Source organism: Salmo salar, chromosome ssa09 (genome assembly GCF_905237065.1).
Source record: "Salmo salar chromosome ssa09, Ssal_v3.1, whole genome shotgun sequence".
NCBI classification, from domain to species: domain Eukaryota; kingdom Metazoa; phylum Chordata; class Actinopteri; order Salmoniformes; family Salmonidae; genus Salmo; species Salmo salar.
The window spans coordinates 123,524,335-123,545,797 of NC_059450.1; the positions used below are offsets into that span (position 1 = coordinate 123,524,335).

Here is a 21,463-nt window from a genome sequence, read left to right on the forward strand (position 1 = left end):
CACATGTAGTTCATAGACAGACTAAATTCATACATTTCCCCGACAAGGACTTAGCCCAGTGATCTACAGCTGCCAACTGCCAACAGACACCAGTGGTACACAGGACTCAGACCCAGAGGTCGGGCACGTGAGGAGTGCAGAAGGCGTAGGCTACCAGGATGTGTTGCTGGGCCAAGCTACAGTCCACTGGCTGGGTGTTTCCCACAGCCGTTCTGTCGCTCAATGTGTTCTTCGCTAACTGCAGACCAGCTGAGCCCTTCCTAACAACATACCTTATTGGACCATACAAGAACATCTCTGAGGAGGTGGTAAAGTAACCAGCAGCAGAGAGCTGTATGCTACACATGATCAGTTTTGATGGGATTTGTTAACAAGGTTGTGATAAGAAAGTAAATGATACACACTATAATGATAGAATTAAATACGCTACATGACCAAAAGTATGTGGACACCTGCTCCTCGAACATCTCATTCCAAAATCAGGGGCATTAATATGGAGTTGGTCCCCCCTTTGCTGCTACAACAGTCTCCACTCTTCTGTGAAGGCTTTCCACTAGATGTTGGAACATTGCTGCAGGGACTTCCATTTAGCCACAAGAGCATTAGTGAGGTCGGGCACTGATGTTGGGCAATTAGGCATGGCTCGCAGTCGGCGTTCTAATTCATCCCAAAGGTGTTCGATGGGGTTGAGGTCAGGACTCTGTGCAGACCAGTCAAGTTCTTCCACACTTGTCAAACGATTTCTGTATGGACCTCGCTTTGTGTAAGGGGGCATTGTCATGCTGAAACAGGAAAGGGCCTTCCCCAAACTGTTGCCACAAAGATGGAAGCACAGAATTGTCTAGAATGTCATTGTATGCTGTAGCATTAAGATTTTTCTTCAGTGGAACTAAGGGGCCTAGCCCGAACCATGAAAAACAGCCGAAGACCATTGTTCCTCCTCCACCAAACTTTACAGTTGGCACTATGCATTCGGGCAGGTAGCATTCTCCTGGCATCCTCCAAACCCAGATTAGTCCTTCGGACTACCAGATGGTAAAGCGTGATTCATCACTCCAGAGAACGCATTTCCACTGCTCCAGACTCCAATGGCGGAGAGCTTTACACCATTCCAGCAGACGCTTGGCATTGCGCATGGTGATCTTAGGCTTGTTTGCGGCTTCTCGACCATGGAAGCCCATTTCATGAAGCTCCCGACGAACAGTTCTTGTGCTGATGTTGCTTCATGAGGCAATTTGGAACTCGGTAGTGAGTGTTGCAACCGAGGACAGTTTCATCACTAGGCGGTCTCATTCTCTGAGCTTGTGTGGCCTACCACTTCGTGACTGAGCTGTTGTTGCTCCTAGACGTTTCCACTTCACAATAACAGCACTTACAGTTGACCGGGGCAGCTCTAGCAGGGCAGAAATTTAAACACTTATTGGAAAGGGGCCATCCTATGACGGTTCCACATTGAAAGTCACTGAGCTCAAGGCCATTCTACTGCCAACGTTTATGGAAATTGCATGGCTGTGTGCTCGATTTTATACACCTGTCAGCAACGGGTGTGGGTGAAATAGCAGAATCCGCTAATTTGAAGGTGAGTCCACATACATTTGTATAAATAGCATATGTGCTACCGAATACAATGGGCTATGTTCTTTTTTTGCTTCATATAGAGGATCGGTAGGACTATTCAGTATCCCTGTGGATATTGACTAGATATACTGATAAATGAATCACTTCCTCAGGTGACCAACTACCTGTTCCCCATCTGGACGTAGTCCTACCTGGCCGTCCTCTTCCCCGTCTTCCTGCTGACAGACCTCCTGAGGTACGAGTCGGTGATCGTGGTCCAGGGCCTCTTCCTGGTCACCAACTATGTCCTGCTCTGCTTCGCCCCTGGCCTGACCGCCATGACCTTCCTGCAGTTCAACTATGCCGTGGTGACCTCCATGGAGGTGGCCTACTTCTCCTACATCTACAGTGTGATCCCTCCAGCGAGGTACCGGCAGGCCACCCGCTACCTCCGCAGTGCCATGCTGACAGGCTCCACCCTAGGGGCCACCCTAGGCCAGTTGCTGGTCTCCCTGGCAAGGCTGGACTACTTCTTCCTCAACGCCATCTCCCTGGGGATCCTCAGCGTTGCGTTCCTCATCTCTGTCTGGCTACCCATTCCCCAGCAGGGGATGTTTTTCAGGGGGGAGAAGGCTGTCCTGGACCTGAGTGCCAAGATCCAGGTGGGGGATGAAGTGAGTGCAGTGGAGGAAGCACAGGAGCTGTGTGTGTGTTCAGTGGAGTAGCTGTGCTTTGGGGTTTACCGGTTGGTGAATTTTATATTGAGATAAAAATTTTACAATGCTAATCTTTTTTTTTATCACTCAATAAAAATAGTCTAATAAAACTCCCAAATTACCAGGACACAGCTAAATGTTGGTCTCACAATCTGATTTATATGTGCTCCATGATTAAATGGGTAATGTGTTTCGATTGGCTTAAGGCAAAGTAGTTCCATGGTCATCTTCGCTTTGGTCCAAGTTGGGCTCTGCACGCAGAGAAGAGTAATTGCTTTAATTAAAGTGATAGCTTGGGTAACAATTTTTCTGATTATTGCTGATAGCTCGGGTTTGAGAGATAGTGACTTATTGTAACAAGTCAATCTGACTCTGGGGAAGTGGATAAAGGGCCTCATTGCCAAAATCCCGAAGTATCCCTTTAATTAAATCAAAGCCCTGTCCTCGATCCTTTGTGTTCAGGGATAGAGACATTATACTGTCCTATAAATGATGGTAGGAACACTGTCCCTAGGAATACAATGAGGGTCCTGTTCGAATTCTTCAAATTTTGCATCCGTCCTTGCTTGGAGTAACCACTGATCTGATATGAATTGATTTTCAACATCTTGAAAAACGATCTGGCCTTAATGGCCATGTACTCTTATAATCTCCACCCGACACAGCCCGAGTGGCCACCCTTCAGAGCCTGGTTCCTCTCTAGGTTTCTTCTTAGGTTCCTGCCTTTCTAGGGAGTTTTTACTAGCCACCGTGCTTCTACATCTGCATTGCTTGCTCTTTGGGGTTTTAGGCTGGGTTTCTGTATAAGCACTTTGTGATGGCAGAGACCGTGTTTCTGATTGGGTTCCCCAGCAAAATTTGGGCAAGCTATGCTGTCAACATCATCTTCAAGGCCCCATGCTGCTGATGCGGCCTCATGCAGCCTCATCTTCAAGGCCTCACTACTTAAATGCTGAATAATCTCTAGGCCATACTTCAATGAGCTCTGCTATATTTTTTTAATACACCTTCCATGCATCCCATAGACATTCATCAGAACTGCACAATGAAAATATTCAGTACAAAATATCTGTTTTGTCCTTACAGATTCCAGAATGCAGCCAACCTCTCCATGGCGTGCTATGGAGAGGTCAACACTTTTGTCGCCCTCTTGCTGCAGACCATTCTCACAGCCATCGTTGTTGATGAAACTGCACTGGGGCTAGACATTGTCACGCAGGTATGGTTGCACAATCCAGAGCTAGAAAGGGCAGTGCCCATTCCTTTATCTGATCACTGCACAAGTTACCAAAAGTGAAGAGAGAGTGACACCTGGTGGGTTATTATTACCACATTTTTACTGTTCTTGACCCGTCTAATCAAATTTCCCTCTCTCCAGTTCATCGTCTATGGCAGCTACTATGCAGCAATATCTGAGCTTTTCCTGATCCGAGGGATGTACACAGCCTGTGCACACCACTGTAGGCCTAAACAGGCAATGGACTCGGAGCAGAAAGACGAACCCAAAGTGGAGGTGCCCTCCTCAGACCGATTCTGTTCTGACCACAGACAGTAGTCTATCAGAGACTGAGGGGGGCAAGGAGTCTTCAGGGGTTCACCCTAACATTGAATTTCATGGTGTTACATACTTGTATTTATAATAAAAATAAAACCAATGTTGCGTAAGCATCGTTTTGTCCAACTTCTCTTTAAGTCATCCAAAAGATAAGGTGTGTTCAATTGATAATCATGGCCATGTTAAATATGCATTATCTATCTAGCGTTTTAGTTATTGCATACATTTATTGAGCAGGTTGTTGATTGACAGACTGAGCTCACTGATTACACAAACAAACCGAGGTGACTTCCATATGGGGACTAGACACAGGCTGGATTAAGAGTTGTGTGAGAGAGCAGACTAACCTTAGTAGGTAAAGCAATAAACCTGCTTTTCGTATAAAGTATAAAAACTTGTGTGGGGAATAGTAGTGGCTATCGCTGTTTGTGGATCTGTGAGGATGGATGCTGTGAAGCGGTGGAGGGCAGGATGGGGCTATCCCACAACTCTGCTGTGCATCTATGGGTTCTTCAGTACTGTGAAACCTCTCGTACCCTTCATCTACCCTTACCTGACTGGTCCAGACAAAAACCTGACGGTGGAACAGGTACAGTAGACTACACGACAAACATTTCAATGCCTTGTCTTCATACTCTTATTCTCTCTTTAGAGGAGTGTACCGATTTTTTTTTTTTCTTCGTCATCCGAGCCTTTATAACTTTATTAGTAATATAACCATGTTTATGACCACTTTACTACCTACCAACTTGATAAAGAAACGGTAAAGCAAGGAAGAAACCGCTCTTGAAACCAGGGGGTGTATTCAGTGAAGGGAAATGTTCAGAACAAAACAATATAATTAACAGAGTGGACATGATTCCTGATTCTATGACAATCATTTCTGTTTTACACAATACTGTAGCGAATCAGAGGGTAGTCCCAACCTGGGCTTTAACCTTAAACACAGGACCATACGACTGTCATCCCAACACATTATTTGTTATCCCAAGAGATACAAACCTCTTGATGAGGTTGCTAGGTGTTGAATTGTGCTCGCTACATTACCCCATTCTTGCCCCCACGTTTTTGATGGCCGCAACTGATGTAGTGAGGTCAGGAAGTAGTGCGGACCAGGGTTTGAACATGTGACCTTGCGGCTGTCAACCCAACACCTTAGCCTTTACGACAAGATATCTGAATCTCTTGATGAGGTCGCTGCGTTGCTCGCTAGGTGTTGCGTTAAGGTCGCTACAATCAATACATTTTCTATCTGAATGTTCTGTAATGTTGCAACCTCCCAAACAGACAGCAGTGTTGCACTCTAACCCAGGTGACCAATGAGATCTACCCTGTGTGGACATACTCCTACCTGGCTGTGATGGTGCCAGTCTTTCTGCTCACCGATTGGCTGCGCTACAAGCCCGTCGTGGTGTTTCAGTGCATCAACCTCTTCATAACCTGGGCGATGATGCTATTGGTGCAGGAGGTGGCAGTCTTTAAGGCGATGCAGTTCTTCTATGGCGTAAAGTCGGCCTGTGAGGTGGCCTACTTCTCATACATCTACAGCATAGTGGACCTGAAGTACTACCGAAAGGCTACATCCTACTGCCGTAGTGTACAGCTGCTAGGCTACACGGTGGGCTCTGTGCTGGGACAGTTGCTGGTCAGTTTCAACCTCATGTCCTACAACAACATCCTGGTACTTACCCTGGTGTTGATCTCCATCGCCCTGGTGACTTCCCTCTTCCTGCCAATGCCACAGAGAAGCATGTTCTTCCATCAGAGTCAAAGTGACCCACTACAGACCCCAGAAGGAGGGGACAGGTGCGCAGGTAATGTGTCCACTGAGGGGCCAGTGAGGGCTAGGGGCTGCAGCCAGGTCTTTTTGCTGCTGTGGAGAGACTTTCTCCAGTGCTACTCCACCAGGGCACTGCTGTACTGGTCAGTGTGGTGGGTACTGGCTACCTGTGGCTACAACCAGGCAATTAACTATGTACAGGTGTTATGGGCGCACATACAGCCATCCCAGAAAGTCCAAGTCTACAACGGAGGGGTGGAAGCTGTGTCCAACCTGTTTGGTGAGTAGTGAAGCACCAACTGTTGGAGTACACATGACCATTGGGTATTTGTAGATGTTAGTCTGGCATTAATAATCAATCATCACCAACAGTCAATCTGCAGTCATACTACTAATATGTAATTACTTAATGGTAAGTTTATCACATCGTGTGTGACTAACAGGTGCAGCGACAGCCTATGGCATTGGTTTCATCCAGGTGGACTGGGCCCAGTGGGGAGAGTTGTTCCTGGGCTCCATCTCTGGCCTGGGTGCTGCAGCCCTGTTCATCATGACCTTCACTGACAACATCTGGGTCTGCTATGCCGGCTATGTTGCCTTTAAGGGCCTCTACATGCTGCTTATCACATTTGCCATGTGAGTTTGTGAATTACTGCCATTAGAAAAATGTAGGTGCCAAACTTGAATGATTATTTAACAGGAATAAACGTGACCATTTCCTCCCAGGTTCCAAATTGCTACTGAGCTCTCTATGGAGAGATATGCACTGATCTTCGGAGCAAACAACTTTGGGTCTTTGGTCCTTCAGACCATCATCACATCCGTTGTGGTGGATGGCAGGGGGCTCGGCCTGGGCATCATCCCACAGGTGAGTTAAAGTTTAAAGTGTCAAAGGAGGCAAGTTCCTACAAACCATTAGACCTCGACTCTTCCACCACAACCCCCAGTGGTGCAATTCCATCCAACAATGTCATTATCCAACATTATGAATAGGTACCTTGGACTTTTGCCTTGGATGTTATGAACTGTCCTTGATGTTTGTCCAAAGAAACAGCGTTTAATATCTGGCTAATTCAAAACATATATATTTTTTTATCTGAACCGTGTAACTGAAAAATAAGCGTAATGCTTTTCCACTCTTCTTGCAGTTCATAATTTATGGAAGCTACTTCTCAGCCATCGCTGTCATTTTCTTTCTGAGGGGTGTGTACACGATTATGAGAGTGCGGCAAAGCCACAGAGACTCCACCACTGCAGAGGAGCCTCCAAGCCCATCCATTTGTACACCACTGCAAGCTTGAACATGCAGTGGAACAAAAAGAAGAACCCAAAGTAGAAGTGTTTTCATCTGACCGGTTCTGACCACAGACATTAATCTGTCCAAAACTGAAGAGGGCAAGGTGTCTCACCAAACATCTACTTTAAAATATAATGTCATGGTGCTCTGTATACTTGTATTTATAATCAAAATAAAATGTATGTTCCTCGTGTACAAACCACTGACCATCTGAAATGGTCCACCCACACAGACAGTGTGGTGTAGAAGGCGCAACAGCACCATTTCAACCTCAAGAGGCTGAAGAAATTTGGGTTGGCACCAAAGACCTTCATAAAGTTCTACAGATGCACCATTGAGAGCATCCTGTCGGGCTGTATCCCGGCCTGGTACGCTAGCTGCACCATCCGCAACCGCACTGTCCACAACCGCTGGGCTCGCCAAAGGGTGGTGCAGTCTGCCAAACGCATCACCAGGGGCACACTGCCTGCCCTCTAGGACATCTATAGCACCCGGTGTCATAGGAAGGCCAAGAAGATCATCAAGGACCTCAGCCACCTGAACCATGGCCTGTTCACCCGCTTCCATCCAGAAGGCGAGGTCAGTAGAGGTATGTGCATCAAAGCTGTGACCAAGAGACTGTAAAAACATCTTATATCTCAAGGCCATCAGACTGTTAAATAGTCACCACTAGCCAGCCTCTGCCCAGTACCCTGCCCTGAACTTTAGTCACTATTTGATAACACACATTTTTGTGACGTAACAAACAACATTGATTCAAGCAGTTTTGTCCAGTGGGTACTTGTTGCATGAGCATGATTTAGCCTACTCCAACTACTCTATAAGTAAACTAAAAAAGATAAGGTGTACAGCTGATGTGCAGGTATGATTTATTTGTTTTATTTATTGAGCTCATGTCTCAGTTCTAGAAGGAACGTGTGTGAGTAGACCAGAAGCAGTGCCCTTTGAGCAAGTTGTTGATTGACAGACGGAGCTCACCGATTACACACACAACCTGAGACTAGTACGCTACTACTACAGTATTATAGTAGGGAGCCGATTAGCCTGGACAGGTAACACAGTTAAATCTGAGCAGGTAAACTCCTGCATATGTGGCATGAAAGAGCAGACTCATCTGAGCAGGTAAAGCAGCAAAACCTCAGCACGTGAAAGTCATGAAGTTGTGTGGTGACAATCTCTTTGGATCTGTGAGAATGGAGGCTTTGAAGCGGTGGAGGGCAGGATGGGGCTATCCCACCACTCTGCTGTGTATCTATGGGTTTTTCAGTACTGTGAAACCTATAGAACCTTTCCTCATACCTTACCTGACAGGTCCAGACAAAAACCTGACAGTGGAAAAGGTAAGCTACTACAGTACTAAAATGTCAATAAAATGTTGTCATTCCCACACTTTGAGATTTTGAACAGCACTATATCTATGAGGAGACCATGGAACAAAGTAAAACAGGTTCAGTTGTAACAGGCTGATAATGGAATGTTATTCAATATACTAATGCTTGGTTAGTGTATCTACATGCCTAAGAAGTTTGTTTAAATTCATCAATTATCTTTGGTTTTATTGACAAAAAAATTGGTTTTGAGAACCTGAAGTAAATATCCTAGCAGCCTCTCTTTTTTTAATGTTTGACCTTTGGAATGTTCTCCATTTTTAATTTGTATAGTTAATGACAAGAATTATTGTTGTATTTTCTCACAAGATTTAGATAAGTATAGGCTCCTATGCGGGGGTTAGTTGTAACTCAGTACTTAAAACCTTATATGGCATTTAGACATATTCACATAATCATATAAAATGTCACTTCTTCACATCAAGTTTAGCAGTACAACTAAGAGAATACCTTAGAAAAATGAAAAGTCAAACTCATACTTTTGAGTATTAATATAAATAGCCTACAGTGCCGTGAAAAGTACTTTCCCCTTTTCTGATTTTCACTATTTTTGCATATTTTTGATACTGAATGTTGTCAGATCTTCAACCAAAACCTAATATTAGTTTACAAATAAAAATGTTTATACTTATTTTATTTATTAATGTGTGGGAAATGAATTGCCCTCTTACACTCATTAACTGGTTGTGTCACCTTTAGCTGCAATGACTCCAACCAAACACTTCCGGTAGTTGTTGATCAGTCTCTCACATCGCTGTGGAGGAATTTTGGCCCACTGTTGCATGCAGAACTGCTTTAACTCAGCGACTGCTTGTTTGAAGTCCTGACACAACATCTCAATTGGTATTAGGTCTGGACTTGACTAGGCCATTACAAAACTTCAAATGTGTTACTTTTTAATCATTTTCATGTACACCTGATTGTGTGTTTAGGATCATTGTCTTGCTGCATGACCCAGCAGCGCTTCAGCTTCCGCTCACAAACAGATGGCCTGACATTCTCGGTCCCACTGTTTTTACAAAAACATATGGAAACTTCTGCCTTCTTGAAGGTCAACAGGTCACTGCGCAATAGATAGTGAACAGTAGTTTTACCACAGTTTGGCTAGCTTTTTTTGTCAGCTAGTTTGCAGGAGATTCAGTAGATGTTATCAAAGAGGATGTTGTTGCTAATTTGTTAGATTCTAACTTTCAACAAGTTAAGTTTCAAATGATCATCATCTGGTGAGTGGAACTGTGTTTTTTAATGCAACTCGCTTGCTGTTGATAGCCATCTCTTTGAAAATAACTTGTGTGTGAAACACTGTTGCATCTAAAGTGGAACTGACAGCATTTTAGGAACATGAAATCTTATTCAAATCTATTCATATACACCCCCAGAAAAATGACATTTTTTTAATTTTATTCTGACAATTGTTCACTTAGATATGGTCATTTTCACCTTTTCATAAATTCTTAGAATGTTTGGGAATTATGTAAATTAAGGCATTTTGGGGCTCCCAAGTGGCACAGCGGTCTGAGGCACTGTATCTCAGTGCTATAGGCATCACTACAGACCCTGGTTCGATCCCGGACTGTATCACAACTGGCCGTGATCGTGAGTCCTATGGGGCGGCACACAATTAGCCCAGCATCGTCCGGGTTAGGAGAGGGTTTGGCCGGGGTAGGCCGTCATTGTAAATAAGAATTTGTTCTTAACTGACTTGGCTAGTAAATAAATGTTAAATAATAATGTTATAAAAAAATTGGAAAATTCTACAGCAATATAGAGCAGGAAAGTGATTGTGCACTTGGACAATTAATAGACACTGCACAAAATAAAACCGAATAAAAACATCTCTTGTCCAGGACCGGAGTCTACACAGACCTGTGCGTTTAAGCCAATCAGAGCTACAGTAGACCTTTATACAAACAAGTAATTTGCCACACGGGCCTGCCATCATTCACTTTGAACTGGACTTTGTGTTTACAGGTTGTTGCAACAGCATGACTTCAGATCATTAGAACGCATTTGCTAAAAGCCACAAAATACACTTGAATGGATTTCTGCAAGTATGTAAACACCATGGGAGTCCTATTACAGTCCTATTGATCAAACAACCATGAAAAGGTACATTTGATTTGAATTGTAGCCTCATCTTTCTGCAGCTTGCCTGCCAATGCATGCTCGTCCCAGACAAGCATCCAAGCTAACTGGCTAAAATTGGCTAGCTTGCTAGCTACTTCCTGACACAAATGACAGAACACCTCACTCTGAACATTGTACTCGCCGTAGCAGAGCTGGTTAGGCTGTTTACTTGTTATCTAGAGCGTTCTTCACTAACTATTACTTTTTTTGCTTATGTTGCTTAGCTAACCAAATGACACCTGCATCTCTAGCTGTGTATAACACCAAAAAATGTCTCAGTTACCCACTCCTCCAATGGCTTGACGTTACATCCTCCTAGCAGGTAGCTAGCTATCGACCTAACGTCAGGCTCCGTGTTTTTAGCTTGCTAGTTACATAAATTGATACGCTAGCCTATTAGCCACATTATAACTGACTTGCCTTTGCTAGTTTGATTGTATTGCCATTCCCAGCCTTAGTTCAGTGTTGCCAACTCCTCAGTAAGGATAGTAGCTATTGGCTGTCCTAAAATTCGCTAAATGACGTCATCACCTAATATTCATAATTGGCCATGTGCATGTAATTGTGATGGACACTATAGGAAAGAGGAATAACATCGTGGGAGAGACAAAAAGTGAGTAAAAAAAATGAATAAAAACCAAATATGTTTAGAACTACAAATGAGCAAGCTGCAGAGAGTGGCACACACAGCGAATAAGAACCAGATATTTGAGGCTATACCCCATTGTTAATCTCCGTCATAACAGAGGCATTGTCAGTCCCTATCTCCAGGAGTTTCTCTTTTTTAAGACAACACTTCTCGAGGAAAGCCACAACAGCACGGGCTATAGATTTGGCATCTCCTCCCTCCAACTCAACAAGCCCCAGAAATGTTGATACAATTGTCTGCTTGGTGTCACTAAAGTACCTTATCACAACTCCCAGGTATTTAGAAACATTTACATCCGTGGACTCATCGAGGAGGAGGCTGAAACGCTGGTCACCCACATCTGCGACCAACTTTTTCAGAAAGTATGGTGCTAGAACATCATTAATCATTTCTGTGCACTTTGTCCTGTGAATTTTAAAGTGGGTAGCAGCAGTGGAGTCTGAGAAAGCAGCTCTACATGCTTCTCCAATGTGATCACATGCCAACATGGAACAGCGTTCAGCGATAGCTAATGCCATGGTGGCCTCAGCCTTTTTTGCAGAGTCAAATTTTTTAACCATAAATGGCAGCTTGTTTTCGGTGGAACTGTTATAAGGCTTTGCCTTTTGAGTTGTCATGTGTTTTTTTACATCACTAAGTTTGGCATAGAAATCAGCCTTACAATACAGGCAGTATGCCCGTGTATCGTCTCCAATAAACGGCTTCAACCAGCCTTTGAATTCAGGGTTTGATTCCCACTCCTTTCTGTATTTTTGAGTGTACAGTTTAGACTGAGACATGATGAGCTAGCCAGCTAGATGTTTAGCTTATGTCACAGAGAGGCACACACACAGTGGACAAGGTGAGTAAGTGACTGAGGCTGTGGGAGTCAAATGCAGTGATTTATTTTTTGTGCAGTGATTTATTTTAGACAAAGAACATTTTACATTTACATCCCGCCCTGAATGTAAGCCAGGGCGGGATCAGCCAGCTGCGGCTTCCCGCATGCGTGTTTCATTTGCAGTCTGGACGCGGAGGAGTGAAGATCTCCTGCTCTGACTGCAGCTGGGAGGGCCTGCAGCTGGGAGGGACTGGGCTGCCTGTGAGTGCTTTGGGGGGGTTGGGCCCCCGGCAGCACCCTCTGCTCGTTGAGAAGAGTAAGAACGATACGTGCTTTCACGTCAGTCTCTCCAAAAGTCTCCAATAACACCAAAAAATGTCGCTAGATTTTTCGCTAGTCGTTTTTAAAAAAATGTGTCGCTGGAGGGGTCTGAATACTCGCTAAATATAGCGACAAAGTCGCTAAATTGGCAACACTGCCTTAGTTACATTCGTCCATTTTTGTCCAGACTATTCAGTAATTGAAACTGAAACAATGCATGCCGAATGGAGGCAACAAACAATGTACCAGGCCAGCTGTGATTTACAACCTGATAGCAAAGAAAATTTGACAACCAAGAAATGTATTCAGACCCTTTACTCAGTACTTTGTTGAAGCACCTTTGGCAGCGATTACAGCCTCAAGTCTTCTTGGGTATTACGCTACAAGTTTGGCACAGGTGTACTTGGGGAGTTTCTCCCATTCTTCTCTGCAGAACCGCTCAAGCTCTGTCAGGTTGGATGGGGAGCGTGGCTGTACAGCGGTTCTCAGGTCTCTTCAGAGATGTTCGATTGGGTTTAAGTCCGGGCTCTGGCCGCGCCATTCAAGGACATTCAGAGCCTTGTCCCAAAGCCACTACTGCGTTGTCTTGGCTGTGTGCTTAGGGTCGTTGTCCTGTTGGAAGGTGAACCTTCGCCCCAGTCTGAGGTCCTGAGCGCTCTGGAGCAGGTTTTCATCAAGGATCTCTCTGTACTTTGCTCTGTTCATCTTTCCCTCGATCCTACTGCCACCACCATGCTTCACCCTGGGATGGTGCCAGGTTTCCTCCAGATGTGACGCTTGACATTGTCAGGTCCTGACCATAGTAAGATGTTATTTTCTATGGTAGAGTAGGTCAGGGCGTGACAGGGGGTATTTTGTGTTTTTTCTATGTTTTGTATATCTATGTTTAGGTTCTAGTTTTTTCTATTTATATGTTGTTGTTTTTTGGGACGATCTCCAATTAGAGGAAGCTGGTCCTCGTTGTCTCTAATTGGAGATCATAGGGTTTTTTTCCACCTGTGTTTGTGGGTAGTTGTCTTCTGTTTAGTTTTCTGTACCTGACAGAACTGTGCGCTTTCCCTTTGTTATTTTTTCTTTAGTGTTCCGAGTTAAAATAAATATTCATCATGAACAATCAACACGCTGCGCTTTGGTCCCCTCTCTACGACAGCCGTTCCAGGCATTCAGGCCAAAGGGTTCCATCTTGGTTTCATTAGACCAGAGAATTTGTTTCTCGTGGTCAGAGTCCTTTAGGTACCTTTTGGCAAACTCCAAGCGGGCTGTCATGTGCCTTTTACTGAGGAGTAACCTTCCTGTGTCACTTTACTTGGACTAAGAAAATACACGTTGACACTGTCTAGAAGCATTATGACCATCATAATCATATAAGCCAGATAGGCCTATCATGTACATGCCCTTATGTCAGTCATCAATCAAAAAGAGTCATCAATACTGCTCCGGAAATCTGCTCCTGCATTCATCCCAGTCATCAGCAATAGAGCATTGTGGTAGGTGCATGTCTGACATCAATTTGTGAGCAATTACAATGATAATTTAATATGGTCAATTTCAGAAAATATTATATAACATAAGCATATGTAATACCCTTGTTTGAACCAAATATTGAGTTTATTTGTTATAATTAATTGGTATTATATTTAAAAGATGATTGAATTGCTCCTGAACTGTAATGTTGTTAATGCATTATGCTTTTTGATGAAATATTTATATGATGTATAAGTGAATAGTTTGTTTTACTTTGAAGAAGTTTTGACCAATAAGGTCGCTTGTTAAGTTGTGGCCAATGGGAGTTGACCTGGTTAACGGGAGGCCTGGGAAAAAGAGACGTGGATAAAAGGATGGACGTTTTACCTTAGGACGGTTGGTGAAGAAAAATTATAAAAGAAGACGACAGAACTAGAACAAAACCCATACCTACTAATACATGAAGGGAAATACATATAATTTTGTTAAAACTTAGTAGATACTGAAGCTACTGTCTCGTCGTGGAGGTATTTGCCAGCCTTGAGGTTAGCCTAGCATCGTGTGACACCGGGAGATAATTGCTTGGGAAGCTTAACGAGTTCGTGTTCCCACGGGATATCAGTTACGGCTAAGGAGTACTGTCTGCATGGGTAGCTGTGCTTGCCTTGGACTTTGTGAGGAAACCTGCATGGAACTGCCATACTTCGCTGAGGGAATATCTACCAAGTAGTGAGTAACCACAACATGAGGTGCTTCTGGATATTTTTGGGTGTCTCAATTTTTTGGAGCTCCAACGTGCGCCAACGGTTTATTTAAGCAAACTTGAAATAATTTGGAAACGGGTTGTGCACGACTCATTGGGGTTTATTATTTTTTATTTCTTTTGATGTTGTGTCTGAAAATGTATTTGTGTTTGAAATTGTTTTAATACACATATGGAACGTTATGTATGTTGCCTTGGTGGAGTCATTGATTGCTTCAATTTAATTTAATGCATGGGATGGTTTATCCTGATTCAATAACAGAAACCTATAATCATTTCATCTGAAGTTAACCTCTCTGGGCCAGTGGGACGCTTGCGTGCCACCTACTCAACAGCCAGTGGAATCCCGTGGCGCGATATTCAAATACCTTAGAAATGCTATTACTTCAATTTCTCAAACATATGACTATTTTGCACCATTTTAAAGACAAGACTCTCGTTAATCTAACCACACTGTCCGATTTCAAAAAGGCTTTACAACGAAAACAAAACATTAGATTATGTCAGCAGAGTACCCAGCCAGAAATAATCAGACACCCATTTTTCAAGCTAGCATATAATGTCACATAAACCCAAACCATAGCTAAATGCAGCACTAACCTTTGATGATCTTCATCAGATGACACTCCTAGGACATTATGTTATACAATACATGCATGTTTTGTTCAATCAAGTTCATATTTATATCAAAAACCAGCTTTTTACATTAGCATGTGACTAGCATGTGACTAGCATTCCCACCGAACACTTCCGGTGAATTTACTAAATTACTCACGATAAACGTTCACAAAAAACATAATTATTTTAAGAATTATAGATACAGAACTCCTTTATGCAATCGCGGTGTCCGATTTTAAAATAGCTTTTCGGTGAAAGCACATTTTGCAATATTCTGAGTAGATAGCCCGGCCATCACGGGCTAGCTATTTTGACACCCACCAAGTGTGGTACTCACCAAACTCAGATTTACTATTAGAAAAATTGGATTACCTTTGCTGTTCTTCGTCAGAATGCACTCCCGGGACTTCTACTTCAATAACAAATGTTGGTTTGGTTCCAAATAATCCATAGTTATATCCAAATAGCGGCGTTTTGTTCGTGCGTTCAAGACACTATCCGAAGGGTAAAGAAGGGTGACGCGCCCGACGCGTTTCGTGACAAAGAATTTCAAAATATTCCATTACCATACTTCGAAGCATGTCAAACGCTGTTTAAAATCAATTTTTATGCGATTTTTCTCGTAAAAAAGCGATAATATTCCGACCGGGAAACCCTGTTTTCGTTCAAAGACGAAAAAATAAAAACATGGTGTCGGCTCTTGCACGCGCCCCAGTCTCATTGTTCTCAGATCGACCACTATCCAAATGCGCTACTGTTTTTCAGCCATGGCCTGCAAAGTCACCATTCAACGTTCTGGCGCCTTCTGAGAGCCTATGGGAGCGTTAGAAAATGTCACGTTATGCCAGAGATCCCCTGTTTTGGATAGAGATGATCAAGAAGGCCAAGAAATAGTCAGAGAGAGCGCTTCCTGTTTGGAATCTTCTCAGGTTTTGGCCTGCCAAATGAGTTCTGTTATACTCACAGACACCATTCAAACAGTTTTAGAAACTTTAGGGTGTTTTCTATCCAAATCAAATAATTATATGCATATTCTAGTTACTGGGCAGGAGTAGTAACCAGATTAAATCGGGTACGTTTTTTATCCGGCCGTGCAAATACTGCCCCCTATCCCCAACAGGCTTTAGTACCCTATTGTCATAACCCTAGATAGTTTACAATAGGAATTCTTATTGGAGATGTCCTTCTCACCTAACATCCCATGCTGTTGAGGTACTCTACTTAAGTTAATATTGTGAGAGTCATATTCAAGCCTGGTGAGAGGGTTACACATACTTTTGACAAGTAGGCTATGACAAAGAAATATGTTTTGTCTTGTTTGGTAGGTTTTGTGGGTTTTGACACTCTTATGTAGGTGTCATAACCAGCCATAAAATAATGCAATATATGTCACAACAGGTCTAAATATGCCGTATGTGTCATGACCATATTATGACAAGTTATAACATATTATGACATGGTTATGACTGTGACATCATTACCATTTACCTCAGGTGACCAATGAGATTTTCCCTGTGTGGACATACTCCTACCTGGCTGTGCTGGTGCCCGTCTTCCTGCTCACCGATTGGCTGCGCTACAAGCCCGTCGTGGTGTTCCAGTGCATCAACCTCTTTGTTACCACAGCAATGCTGCTCTGGCTGCAGGGAGTGGCAGCCATGCAGGCAATGCAGTTTGCCTACGCCGTGGTGACAGCCAGCGAGGTGGCCTACTTTTCATACATATACAGCATAGTGGAGCTGAAACACTACCGCAAAGCTACATCCTACTGTCGTAGTGTACAGCTGCTAGGCTACACAATGGGATCTGTGCTGGGACAGTTGCTGGTCAGTTTCAACCTCATGTCCTACAACAACATCCTGGTACTTACCCTGGTGTTGATCTCCATCGCCCTGGTGACTTCCCTCTTCCTGCCAATGCCACAGAGAAGCATGTTCTTCCATCGGAGTCAGGAGAGGCATGAAACTGGAAATGTAGAAGAAATGGACGCCCAAGGTGATGGGGAAATGGCAGAGTCCCCTGAGGAGCCAGTGAGAACTAGGAGCTGCAGCCAGGTTCTTATCCAGCTGTGGAGAGACTTCATCCAGTGTTACTCTACCAGGGAGCTGCTGTACTGGTCAGTGTGGTGGGCACTTGCCACCTGTGGCTATAACCAGACAACCAACTATGTTCAGGTGCTGTGGCAGCACGTAGAGCCATCCCAGAACTTTACAGTCTACAATGGAGGGGTGGAAGCTGTGTCCAACCTATTTGGTGAGTAGCCAACAACGCTATAGACCCATTTCCTGGCGCCGCCATGAAACGTTGTGTGCGCAGTTCGAGTCGGGTCTGACTGCGACCTATGTCCTGTGCCAGGCCAGAACCACCCAGGGAGGCAAAGTTAGTTAACATAGCGGCACAGAGTCAATGTGCGGAGGAGGCACCGGTTAGTCGAAGTAATTTTGGTAATATGTACCAATAGGTAGAGTTATTAAAGTGAATATACATAGATAATAACAGAGAGTGGCAGCAGCGTAGAAGGGGGGGAGGGCAATGCAAATAGTCTGGGTAGCCATTTGATTAGATGTTCAGGAGTCTTATGGCTTGGAGGTAGAAGCTGTTTAGAAGCCTCTTGGACCTAGACTTGGCGCTCTGGTACCGCTTTCCGTGCGGTAGCAGAGAGAACAGTCTATGACTAGGGTGGCTGGAATCTTTTACAATTTTTAGGGCCTTCCTCTGACACCGCCTGGTATAGAGGTCCTGGATGGCAGGAAGCTTGGCCCCGGTGATATACTGGGCCGTACACACTACCCTCTGTAGTGCCTTGCGGTCGGAGGCCGAGCAGTTCTCATACCGCGGCCTCTACTTGCCGTTTTAGGGGTGTTGGGGTCAGGGATATTTGTGTGCCAGCGTCGTGGTCGATGCTATCCCCATTTATCAGTTTAATATCTCTTAGATATGTCCTCGGGCTCTCTCTTGCACAGTCTGTACTGAGGGCTGAGGCTGAAGGACCGGTTGGTGGGCTGCTGAGTTTTTTCCCCTCTCGGACAGCCTTCTTTGTGGGACATATGTACGGGGTCATGATTACTGTCTGCAGAGTTCAGTTTCAGTCCATGACCTTCGGTCTGCTCACCAGTCTTTGACTAGGTGCGGCGGACTGACTGAGGACACAGTAGCTATACACACACTTAGGATCTTTTCTTTATGTGGGAAGTGTTAGTACCGGCAGGGAGTACATTCCGGCTCGCTCTGCCCTACCCTAAACCAATAGGTGCAAATCCCCCCCTATGGGGCGGAGCTCCACAATATTTACTTTGTAGTTACATACCGTTCTACGAGTGGGCTTCAGGCTCTGTCGGCCACCAGGGTCTCGCTGAAGACTTTAAGGGAGGGTGATGGATAGGGAGTGCTCCAATATATAGGGTGAGCTGGTCTCCTATTGACTGCAGCATGTATACGACTAAAGGATAAAGACAGCATGCATAACTCAAGAACGTCCCTTTATTCTCTCAAGTAAACCATCTCAAAACAGGACACATGACCATCTGTTTTTTGTAGATGCTTGTCAGGCTTTAATAATCAATCATCAACAGTCTAACACCTTTTTAATTTAATTGTACCTTTACTTAACTAGGCAAGTCAGTTAAGTCAGAACAAATTCTTATTTTCAATGACGGCCTAGGAACAGTGGGATAGCTGCCTTGTTCAGGGGCAGAGCGAGAGTTTTTTACCTTGTCAGCTCGGAGATTCAATCTTGCAACCTTTCGGTTACAAGTCCAACGCTCTAACCACTAGGGTACTTGCCCCCCTGCCCCCCTCACAAAGGTATATAGCAACGTTAGGGCTCAGGGCACTGTGTTTCTTGCAGGAGCAGCGACGGCCTATGGTATTGGTTTCACCCAGGTGGATTGGGCCCAGTGGGGAGAGTTGGCTCTGGGTTCATTCTCTGGCCTGGGAGCTGCAGCCCTTTTCACAATGACTTTCACAGCCAACATCTGGGCCTGCTACGCTGGCTACATTGTCTTCAAGTGCCTCTACATGCTGCTTATCACCATAGCCATGTGAGTGCAAATACAGTAATGATAAATTGAGAATTACTGCCGTCTGAAGAACAATATGCCTTACTTCACATTTAAAAATTCCCTTTTGATGGTCAATTGTTAAAGGGACACATGTTACAGGGACCTTACACTCCTAAATCAGATGTTTTCATACCTCCAAAGTTGTCTAATGTCAATATGAGTTCCCACCCCACACCATTGGTTATGTAGATAGATCTAGTTAAACATCTCATGCCCAAATTCATGGAAAAGATAATTACATGGGGCCCGATTCAAACTACTACGTCTTTCCTACGCACTTCTCAATAGTTACTATTCAGACTTACCTTATGCTGGCTTTGCAGGCGTGGTTCCCTTGCATACGCTGAGTACATTTCATTCAACCGCTGAAAACCCTCCTACTTGCAGGCCAAACATTTTCTCGAGTTTTCATTCAATACGGTTTTCAGTACATTTATCTAATGCCATCCCTTTAAATGTGGGGTAGCTTTAATTTCAATTCTCTCCACAGTCACTAGAGTATAATATGGAGAGAACGTTCAGAATATTAGGGATCAATGAAAGAAAGCCTCGTAAATACACTCGTATTTGTCTCCTTTTCAGCACCAATTGGTAAATGTAAAAATACTCTGATCTTGTATCCTTAATAATCCCCACTAATCATGGAACTGTGATGACAACGGTCCAGTCGTTGTGAACCATGCACTAGGCTCCAGGTTTAAACAGCTACATGTGGTCTGCGTTCCATAATGATTCAAATAGGCTACATTACTAATTCTAATATGTTAGCCTAATATGGTCCACTATTGCTAGCGATCCTCAGGAACAACCACACAAATGTGACAGATGAATGGTAAATTAACAATGGAATGGAATTATGCAAAATGTAAAGAAACTAACACTAAAGTGAGTTCTAAATGTATTGGTATAACTGACGATGGCTACCAATTGTGGCGAGTATTTAACACAATACAAATTGTAAATAAATAGTGAAAAGTCAACGTATGATTAAAACATTCTAGAAATCATAAATCAACTTGGTAGGTTTGGCACTATACTGTCATTTGCACATGTCTACAGATGCCGATAGTTTTGTCTCCCCAAAATGCATCCCTGCAGGTTACAAGGCCAGCATTTCATAAGCCTCAGTGGGAAAATTGATATCCTAGTTTTCTGCCATATGACTGGTTTTACATTTGTCTCCAACGATCATAGGGCAAAATACATTTACAATCCCCTTATCCAAAAAACTTACTCATTTACCTAGCGCTTATCAATTAGTAAATTACAGTGCATGGAGAATGGTGTTATTTCTATTGGGATAAAATAAGAAGGCCTAGATGTTTCTCAGAACAGACAGGTTGCTCGAAGCCATTCATCGTTTCATCATGCGTGAAGGTGGTGGAATTATGAGGGAATTAAGCCAAGGTCAGAAGGATATCTGTAGACATACCTCTGTCAAACCAGAATTTTTGTGATCTCCACTCTGAACGAATACCTGGCTAAAAAATGTGGAGTAGAGAGAAAATGTTCCATTTGCGTTCGCATAACTTAGGTCTGAATCGGCCCCATGGTGTTTACCTATTTATTCTATTAATTTTCGATTTTGGGATATAGCTGGATCTTTAAAAAAAAAATGGCCTGGGACGTGGACCCCTTTTTAGATCTGAAATGTAACAAAATTAACCTTTAATATTTGGTAGAGGGAAAAACATGTGCCCTCTTTCCTCCCAGGTTCCAAATTGCTACTGAGCTCTCTATGGAAAGATATGCACTGATCTTCGGAGCAAACAACTTTGGGGCTTTGGTCCTTCAGACCATCATCACATCCGTTGTGGTGGATGGCAGGGGGCTCGGCTTGGGCATCATCCCACAGGTGAGTTAACAGTTCAAGTGTCACAGGACAAAAAAACCTGCTTGCTAGCCCTACGACTGAAGAATAAGGAAAAAAATGTCATACCTCTCCACTCTTTCTTGCAGTTCATCACTTATGGAAGCTACTTCTCAGCCATCGCTGTCATTTTCTTTCTGAGGGGTGTGTACACGATTATGAGAGTGCGGCAAAGCCACAGAGACTCCACCACTGCAGAGGAGCCTCCAAGTCTGAAAGACAGTGACACTTGCCCTGAACAAAGACTGAGCAGAAGAAACTGACCACTGGGCCCCGTTTGGTAGGCACAGAATGGGAGAAAACGTTTTGAAATGGGGAGTTTCTACCTGAATGTGTCCAAAAATAAAGCACATTTTTGATTTCTGTTGCAAAACTTTTTGGTATATTGTGCCCTACTGAATTAGACACCGATGACATTCCAGTCTGTTTGAACTTTTTTACACAGTCTATGGTTTATTCCAGCAGCCATACTCCTGA

The 21,463-nt window shown here is 43.8% G+C and overlaps 1 protein-coding gene and 1 pseudogene across 3 annotated transcripts; both read left to right on the forward strand.

Annotated features, from left to right (window-relative positions):
- Positions 1 to 158: 158 nt before the first annotated feature.
- Positions 159 to 3,938, forward strand: LOC106612573 (thiamine transporter 2-like; annotated as a pseudogene).
- Positions 3,939 to 4,079: 141 nt separating this feature from the next.
- Positions 4,080 to 21,359, forward strand: slc19a3a (solute carrier family 19 member 3a). Of its 3 annotated transcripts, none has more exons than XM_045724471.1 (6): positions 4,080 to 4,417; positions 5,116 to 5,888; positions 6,052 to 6,244; positions 6,335 to 6,476; positions 6,757 to 6,867; positions 21,187 to 21,359. In XM_045724471.1, exons 2-6 carry the CDS (start codon positions 5,189 to 5,191, stop codon positions 21,247 to 21,249), a joined length of 1,209 nt encoding a protein of 402 aa, XP_045580427.1. In that variant the 5' UTR covers positions 4,080 to 4,417; positions 5,116 to 5,188; the 3' UTR covers positions 21,250 to 21,359. The 3 variants fall into 3 exon arrangements, with proteins under 3 accessions (XP_045580427.1, XP_045580426.1, XP_014069320.1); XM_045724470.1 differs by having other exon boundaries at positions 4,097 to 4,417; positions 5,141 to 5,888; XM_014213845.2 differs by lacking the exons at positions 4,080 to 4,417; positions 5,116 to 5,888; positions 6,052 to 6,244; positions 6,335 to 6,476; positions 6,757 to 6,867 and adding exons at positions 6,874 to 8,245; positions 16,549 to 17,308; positions 18,903 to 19,095; positions 20,830 to 20,971 and having other exon boundaries at positions 21,076 to 21,359.
- Positions 21,360 to 21,463: the final 104 nt, after the last annotated feature.

Coding starts and splice junctions, on each gene's coding strand:
- slc19a3a (XM_014213845.2), top strand. CDS start 8,060: ATGAAGTTGTGTGGTGACAATCTCTTTGGATCTGTGAGAATGGAGGCT. Junction 17,309..18,902: donor AGCTGTGTCCAACCTATTTG/GTGAGTAGCCAA, acceptor TGTTTCTTGCAG/GAGCAGCGACGGCCTATGGT. Junction 20,972..21,075: donor GCTTGGGCATCATCCCACAG/GTGAGTTAACAG, acceptor TCTTTCTTGCAG/TTCATCACTTATGGAAGCTA.